General features: G+C 43.9%; 1 protein-coding gene across 3 annotated transcripts in view; it reads right to left on the reverse strand.

The window, feature by feature from the left end:
* Positions 1–322: 322 nt before the first annotated feature.
* The window catches only part of LOC115591205 (uncharacterized), a 10,466-nt gene continuing 2,288 nt past the window's right edge, over positions 323–8,500 (reverse strand). Inside the window, exons 1-8 of one of the 3 annotated variants that reach the window (XM_030432970.1) lie at positions 8,010–8,500; positions 7,814–7,911; positions 7,073–7,404; positions 6,826–6,890; positions 6,585–6,742; positions 5,941–6,441; positions 3,800–5,313; positions 323–1,870 (exon numbers count right to left, since the gene is read on the reverse strand). The exon at positions 8,010–8,500 is cut by the window's right edge and continues 1,255 nt beyond it. In XM_030432970.1, coding sequence (XP_030288830.1) covers positions 1,196–1,870; positions 3,800–5,313; positions 5,941–6,441; positions 6,585–6,742; positions 6,826–6,890; positions 7,073–7,404; positions 7,814–7,911; positions 8,010–8,500 — 3,834 coding nt within the window. In that variant the 3' untranslated portion in view covers positions 323–1,195. Of the gene's footprint in view, positions 1,871–3,799; positions 5,314–5,940; positions 6,442–6,584; positions 6,743–6,825; positions 6,891–7,072; positions 7,405–7,797; positions 7,912–8,009 lie in introns of all 3 variants that reach the window. The other 2 variants (XM_030432990.1, XM_030432981.1) reach the window with 2 other exon arrangements.

An 8,500-nucleotide genomic window follows, 5' to 3' on the forward strand; every position in this document is an offset into this window, starting at 1 on the left:
TTAGCCGTGCAGCCAGTGGTTTTGGCTGGGTGCTTGGGGACCAGTGTTAGATTTTACACCTCTAGCACAAGAGCTTTGGACTTGGTGGGCTGGGGCAAGCGAATTAAGATGGCAACGTCAGTAGATATCTATGCAACACAATAGTCACGTCAATTTTACTTATGGATCTGCAAATTTAACTGAATATTTTTAACTGTAAAATGCTGCACACTATACTACTATAGGTAGGCAGTACATCAGCAAACTTACTACACAGTTAAAATAATACTACTGTACTGTGTAATGTGTTATGTTAATATACAGTGTATTATTCATGACCCTGCTCAAAGGGTAATATATTTTATTTTTAAAAAGTGTGTGATTAGTAGCTTTACATTACAGTAAGACATCCAAAAAAACATTTATTCTGCATGTACATGAGTATGTACAACACAGCAGAAAAAACAAACGAAACAATAATCATAAGTAAATATTAGTATTAAACTTTAAAGCACTGTTCAGCATGTGGACTTTCATTTTCCAGTAAACATGAATGAGAAATCACAGTCTAAGACAATACAGACTTTGTGCTAATAAGCTTCATCCATTCTATTAACAGTGTACAATGTAGTGTTGAAAAAAGTGCATCGTACTACGGTGTCACTTGTCACGTGATCACCTGAACCACCATTTAGGTTCAGGTGATTCACTGTCAAAATAAGAAGCTTCAGGTAATCTCTTAACCAGTGTATCATAACACAAAAACGTATTAATGCAAAAGGCACATGGTAGTTTCACAGTATGCTACCATGGAGGACTTTCATCTACCGTATGTTTTCACAGACAAGAACACTTGTAGTCACAGTTACGTACATTGGTTAGAAAGGATAAAAAATAACAATTAGGAATACTTAACAATCTACTGTATGATTGTATCTAAAAGAAGTAAGGCACAAGGCGCTACAAGGTTAATACACACAGTCGAGTTAAATGCAAATAGAAGTCTAACAGTCTGAACAATACACTGTTTTTTTTTTTTCCTTTCTTAGTCCCAGCCTTCCTTCCTCAACAAAAAAAATGTTTCTCTCTCTCCACCAACTCTGTATCAGGACTTTGGTTTGAATCAGGTTTGAATTTGGTTGAGGGTTAAGTGCTACACACGTAGCGCAGTTAAAGTCATAGCTTGTGAGAAACAAATTGACATAATTTTGAGTGTTTATGGGACCTTGTCCATCCCACTCTTCAGGTCATCATTTCGACCTGCTGTGTGCCCACTCTCAGCGGTGGGCAAGTGGTTGTGGTGAAGAAACAAGATAGAATCCAAACTCTCTGGAGGAATATTGGCTCTCTTTCTGCATGTGGCGCCAGCTCCTTCATGTACAAAGTCCTGCGCAGCATTTCCTGCCACTGCCGGGGCGGCCAGGTAGGCCCGTGCCACTGTGGCCAACAGTGGAAACTGCACCGCCTTCGTCCTCCACCACTGCAGGGGCTCCACTCCCAGAGAAGTCCCCTTGTCGGCTCGGAATACAGACATCTCCATGTCTATAGACTCCTCCACAGAACTCTGCCTGCTCCGGGGGGCAGAGGAGAACAGGTCTCCCAGGAGGAACTCCATACCAGAGAGCCCGGCCTGAGAGCCAGGATCTGCCCACTCACTGTCATCATCCTCTCCTGCATCACTCTCTTCATAATCGTCAATCTCTCTGAAGTTGATTGGGCGGGATTCTTTGAGGCGCTTGCTCCTCCTCAGGAAGTCACTCTCTGACTCAGGTGAACCAGGTGAGGGGCTTCTCTTGCACTGGCTTTGATTTTTAACTTGGCTTCTCTTCCTGTCCTCCTTCACAATCCTGACGGCCTCTTTCTTCAGCCAATCAAAAGTGGCTGTCTGCTCCTTGAAAACAATCACATCAAAAAGATTTTATTTGTGTTCATGGGTAGTCGTTGCTTCACACATTATTTGAATTATGGTTGCGAGTTAGAGAAGGGATCATCAAGTTATATATAGGAGTTTCTGAGCAAGAAGGCAGCCTCGAAACTTAATGTAATTCTGTCTTCTTGGCTAGTGACATTCAAGCACATTAGCACCAGAAGTGGACATTAGATGGAGAACAGATATGACTTGGTACATATTAATGATTAAAGGACAAGTCATCCAAAAATCTAAATTAATTCATTATCTATTCACCTCCATGGAAAGTTGGGTGATGGTTTGTCATCCACAAAACATTTCTGGAGCTTCACAGCTAAACTGTGATACCGCAAGTAAATGTAAAAAAAACAAAAAATAAATAAATAACATCCATTTAGCTTGTCCAGCCTGATCCAATTTTTTAAGAAGCTCTTAAGTCCCAAATTGATTTGACAAGACATTATTTTAGCAGCTACAGTAAAGATATTGGCTTATCAAAGGGTGTAAATACATTTTTTCCAAATTAATTTTGGATCTCATGGCTTTCAGAGACTCGGCTTACACCAGGAAAGCTGTAAGTTGCCCTTTTATGTTGTTTTTTTCAACCCGACTTTAGATCGGCATGGGGAGTAGCTAATGACTGAATTTTCCTTTTTGGGTGAAGGTTTCGTTTCGTTTTCTTCCGCTTTATCCATGCGGGTCGCGGGTGATGTTACTGCTTTTATACCACCTTTTTCAAGGTGGAGCGGGGGTAATGGGGCCAAATCCAGTGACTCTATGGGCGAAGGCCAGGGTACTCCCTGGATGAGTCGCCAGCTCATCGCAGGGCCTTGGGTGAAGGTATCATTCATAATATGTATTCCAAAACAAAGTGGAAACCCCCCAAAAACACAAGCTTTAATTAAAATGTTCAGGGTCAGACCTGCATGCGTGTGAGTGAGATATTAAACCTCAATTCTCAAACTGTCCAGTGCTGACAGCTGGCATCAAATGCCTATTCAGATTCATACTCTAGTTTACAGTGCTTATGTGAAAATGTTGCTGATTTTAGACTACAGCTTATTTAGGCAATGCTTGTGAATTTAACACTGGAGAGCTTTGGCTTCTGAAGGATGTAAGATGTTGAATACTGTACAGATTGTAAAGCCACTTGAGACAAATTTGTGTTTTTTGGCTCAATAAGTATAATTTATTTTACATGACAAGTTCAGTATGCAGTTATAGGTAACATTAAGAAAACAAAAGCCTTGTTCATCTTGAACCTTTCAGACGGAGACAAGCAACTCATTGAGCCAACAGTAGCTTAATTTGCTACCCTGTCCGGCCATGCTCCTCCTCTGATTTGTGTCTATAGTTTTTTTGAAAGCCTTGAAAGTTTTTGGGTTTTGGTTCTCCATGCTTAGTAAATCTGACAACTTTTTACCAATGGGAGAGGTTAAGAAAAATGGTGCTCTCTTCCCACCAAAAGAAAGTTCGTGCCCTTTGGCCACAAGAGAAAGGGGGATAAGTGGGACGGTGCCTACAGCCGAGTGTCGGTTCTCTCAAGGGGCTGAAGAGGTCGTTGTGCGTTTACTGGGGAAACTACAGCTCATAAACCAACAGATCAGAACCACAAGGAAAACAGACAACCACGCTATACAATCAGTTAACAGTTTTAGTCACGTAGAGAATGCAGGAAGACTAGGGTCAGTAAATAGTTATTTCAGATGACAAAATCGGCATCAACAGCCAGAAATGAGAAGCGTGCTTTACCCATTATTTCAAATAATACGAAGCATTGCAGTGGTAACTCAGCCAATGTTCTTACATTTGTGCAAACTGCAAAAAACAGTAAACTGAGCGGGCATAACAGTAACTAAGAAGGCTGGGTTGAGCAAAGTCAATTCCCTGCGTTTTAGCTCTATAACTCACCTTCTCTTCCATGAAACCCAACCCATGGAACTGGGGGTCGAGGGAACATGCCACACACAGAGCCCTGTTGACAACAGGGTTGTCGTAACAGCTTGCCAGGTTCCTCCTCATCATCCTCTTCACTTCCTTCAGGATAGATGATGAATCTCCTGATCGTGACACAAGGTGGCGAGAGAGCAGGCCGGTGAGAATGGGTTTGATGAGGGACAGACGAGGGAATGCCTCCTTGGCGAGAGTTCGACATGCCACGTCCAGAGGTTTGAGGACCAGACATAGTTCCTCCAGAACCTTCCAGTCTGACCGCAAAGCCGTAATGCTTGTTGAGGATGTGTTCGAGGTGGAGTTCGCATGGCAGCTGCCAGTTGAACCAGACTCTGAAGAAGTATCTTCTTTAGACAGGCCATCACCTTTTATCTCTTTTATCATGTCACAGAAAAGGCTTTTGTATTTGATGAGCATACTCAGTAGAGAGTACAGTTTATTCCACATTGGTCGGCTGTGAGCCCATGACTTTAGCTCTGCCTGTTCTTGTCTCGTCAGAGTCTGCAGTAGATTCTGGGTATGGGTATGGTGCTGATGCATGCCTTTGTTATGAGCGAGTGGCAGGAACAGGGTCGAGAGAATACCCTGGAATTGGCTGAGGGTCTTTGAGATGACAGGATGTGACATTACCTCCTCGATGCAGCCTTGCACAGCGCTGAAGAAACACGGCACAGATGGTAGTCCTTCACTAGAGTGGCCGTGCTCCGAGCCATGTGGTTCCTCAGGTGACACGGAGTCTTCCCTCTCAAGAAATGTTGTTGAGTTCGGGTGAGGAACGCTTCCCGGAGCCTCTCCACCTTTGGTGCTTTTCATCGGGCCCAGCCTCATCTTGTTCATTCCCTCTCCTCCGAGCAAAACAACATTAGGTTGTGAGATTCTCCACTCCTGGGCCATCACTTTCACTTGAGCCTCCACTGCTCGAAGACTGTAGTCTGTGACCCCACTCTCTGTCAGTCTTTGGGTTGCCAGAGCCAGGTTCTTAAAGTGAAAATTACTGTCTATGTAATGTGCCCAGAGGGTGAGGTACCTATCAGTGTTGCCCTGCCAGTTGTAGAACCAAACATCCACACTTAAAGTGACAAAGTGGGGAACTTCCCTACAATGGCTAGTACTTCGCCATCGTCTCCTGGGCTCAAACTCGATGGGAGCAGTGTAGTCAGATATCTCCTCGTTTTCCCCACTGTCGATCTTGCTCCTCAGCAGCTGTGCCAGGCTTGTCTTGCCTTTGGTATGGTGTTCTTTCAGGAGTTTCTCGAGCTGACCAGGTGAAGGCAGCTCCTTATAGGAAGGCAGGAGGGCATGGATCAGCTTTTTGAAGCCTTCCCCTTCTACCAGAGCTGGCGGCTGGAGATCCATGATGAGAAAGTTGGCGATGGCATTTGTCACAACCCCCGGTATCGTCTGTGATGATACAATTGGAAATGTGCTCACCAGACCACTGTTGGCCATCACCAACTGGGAGCGCTGTTGACCTTTTGTGAAAAAGAACAGATTTTCAATGATCAAATATAAAGCCTCTTTAAGTTGTAGATCAATTTTGACATACTAGACACCAGTTTGCTGGATATACCTGTAAACTTTAGATGGAAATTTTGACCAGAGACTCCTAACATTAGCAAAACACCTTCAGGTTGATTACATTATGTGTTCTCCGACTAGAGCTCATAAAACATAAAAAGAACTAGTTGTAGAACTAACAAAGGCGAAGTGACAGGTTGTAAACTAACTAACCAGTTTAACCAAACACAAATCAAAGATGAACTGGAAACATCCATTAACATCTTTGTAAACATACATCAGACACTTGTGGTTTAACTCTCCGCATTTGGCATAGTTGCTTGTGACGAGTTTTCCAGAAAATTGGTCACTTATAGTTTTACCGCTAAGAAATATGATATGAATAATTTGTCTAAATTATACTGGTTTGCTTACAGCCTGTCGGACCGCTCACTTTTTGGTCTTCTGGACTTTATATCATAGAGGTGTTATCTACGTAAATAAGGTTGCAGTTGTAAGAAAAACTTTCCCTTTAAGTTCACTTTCACTGCAACTTTGGTATACTGTTATTAATTGCGCACACAGTAGTCAGTAAGAGTTACCTATTGTACCCATTGTAATGGGAAGACTCCGGTCCTTGAAGCTGCTCTGATGTGGTCTGATGTGGTGCTTGTTGATCAAATGGTTTTGGAGATCCGTTGCTCCTCCTCCACAGCTTACATGTTCCAAGCACACCTTACACACCACAGTGCTCCGGTCCAGAGGACGACCAGTTGGGTCGGGCTCAAACCCAAAAAAGTACCACGGGCTGTTCTGTGGGGCGGTCGGGTTACTCAGTAGTTTCTCAGTTCCGGGCATAAAATCATATGCTTGAGAGACAGGGGACGGGAAGGAGATCAGGGAGGAAATCATGCCTGAATCACTCGCTGTGTCTGGGTTTGACATTGTCGTCACATCACTGATCATAGGCATGGGGCTCTGTGATTGGCTGTGATCTGACCAAAGGGAAGAGCTGCTTGGCTCTGGTAGAGTGACCAACTGGATGTCCTGCAGGAGTCGTAGAACCGTCTCTTTGTCTCCAACTTCACATTTGACATTGTCACCTGTATTGCACCAACAGAAAACAAATGCAGAGGATGTTGGCCAACTTAAATGTACGTCTACTGTCTGCGGGAAAACAATGTGTGAAGTGAAAAACTAAAAAGAATCTGCATTATGTTGTCCATGCATCAGTAAGGGAACTCACCCATCCCCAGGCCCAGTAAGGTGGCATAATCCTTGCCGATCCAGACCCTGAGCTCGGTTCCCTCTGTGATGGGCTGGGAGACCCTGTAGTAGATGCGACGGTAAAACTGGAAGACAACCAGGTTGTGTTCCTCCTCACTGCTGGTATACGTTACATACCTGATACATAGAGCAAACAAGTATAGTATGTTACTGAGATAAATACTGTAATCAACAAAAAACAACACAAAAACAATGCCCACCTCATCCAGTTAGATCTGTTTTCATCAGAGGCATCAACGTAGACAAAAGCAGCGTCATCCCGGATCTGGAGATGAGAGCAATGTGTATGTTCAATATTTTTATACCAATTCATTATGGAATTCCCTGCTGTTTTCAGCACAGTTCACAAATAACACAGCAGCTTTTGAATGTGATTTTAGCACAAGTTTTTTGCCACAACTTAATTTCAAACTGGCTCTTTACATCTGAACAAACAAGTCTACTTACAGCCCAGGCGTATTTGAGGTTAGTGGGCATTTGTCCTCTACACGCCTCCCCAAGATATGGCCCGAACATGACTCCCTGCTGAAGGTGACACTTGGCGTACACCTTCATCTCTCCCATCTGCCCATCGCCAGAAGACCCAGGAACAGACGTCTCAGACCCAACATCGCTGCACAGGCACAGGCAAGAGGGGATGGACAGCTGTGCTCGGGAGGGGCCGCCGTGGAGCCAAGGCTCGCCAGGTGGCAGCACGGCGTCTGGGACGTAGTTCTGGTTTGAAGTAGCCTGAAGAAATGAAACATCCTCGAACAGTTCATCATGGTTTAAATCCAAACCTGGAGAGGCAAAAAACAACAGAAACAATTAGTCAAATATTTCATTCTAACCCTGCTATTAAAAGTTGATTGGAAGAGGCGAGTTCCTCGTTGTTTACGTTTGTTTCACATTACTGCAATGAATGTGACTGTTACTATACAACATAATGTGACAATACAGTAAACACACAACATTTAACACATTACTTATAGCAAAGATGGAAGCAAACTTTCTTTCGATCAATTTTATTTTGTTTCCCCACAAAGAAAAATGGATGTTTCCTTCACATTTTGGATCACATTTGACTTTCTTTATACACTTATCTGAACATTTAACCCAAGGCAGTGATAACTAATGGCATGAATCCAATGCAGAATCAGTGTAGAATCTGTGTGCTCGAGTGGGGTGCCCACTTGTCTGGCTGCAGACCTGCTGGGCCGGCTGAATCACTTTGCGGCAAAATATCGCCTCGCTGCTTAAGGCTCCAGATGGATGGTGTGTGCCGACTCTGGAGGGAGCTTCCAGACCTGTTGTAATAATGATACATAGATAATTTCGGCGGGAATAATGGGAGACATAGCAATAAGAATGACGACAGGCGGCAAACAACTAAAACACGTCCTACCCATGCACACTAACAGGAACAATTTTTCTCTTCTCCAGTCCCGCGTCACACAGTTGCTGAAAGGGTGTACTTCGGATGCAGTGATTGGTGTAGATGACTGATGTGCGGGCTTCTTTACACATGCGGGACAGCATTGAACCCAGGTAATTGACTCCTAAGGGGACGTGGCTGTACCACATTTCATCTCTTAGCTCTTTCTTCGGCTGCAGGTAAAGTGCAGTTGCCTTTGGTGGGAGCTTGCTGAGGTATTTTAAAAGAGAAGCAATGGGACAGAATTCACTTCCTGGCTTCTCAAACATTGAGCTACTGTCCGTCTCGCTGTGGAATTTTACCTCATCACCGCAGGTTAAAGTACAGTATCTCAGTCCCCTCTTGTCTTTTCTGATCACAAATGAATCCGGTTTAAGGTTCCTGTTGGCCTGCTTCCCTCTGCGGCCAAAATGTACCTGGATATCAAACCAGACTTTGTTCAGAAGCCCCTTTGGAGTGCA

The sequence above is a fragment of the Sparus aurata genome, chromosome 1 (assembly GCF_900880675.1).
Source record: "Sparus aurata chromosome 1, fSpaAur1.1, whole genome shotgun sequence".
Taxonomy (NCBI): domain Eukaryota; kingdom Metazoa; phylum Chordata; class Actinopteri; order Spariformes; family Sparidae; genus Sparus; species Sparus aurata.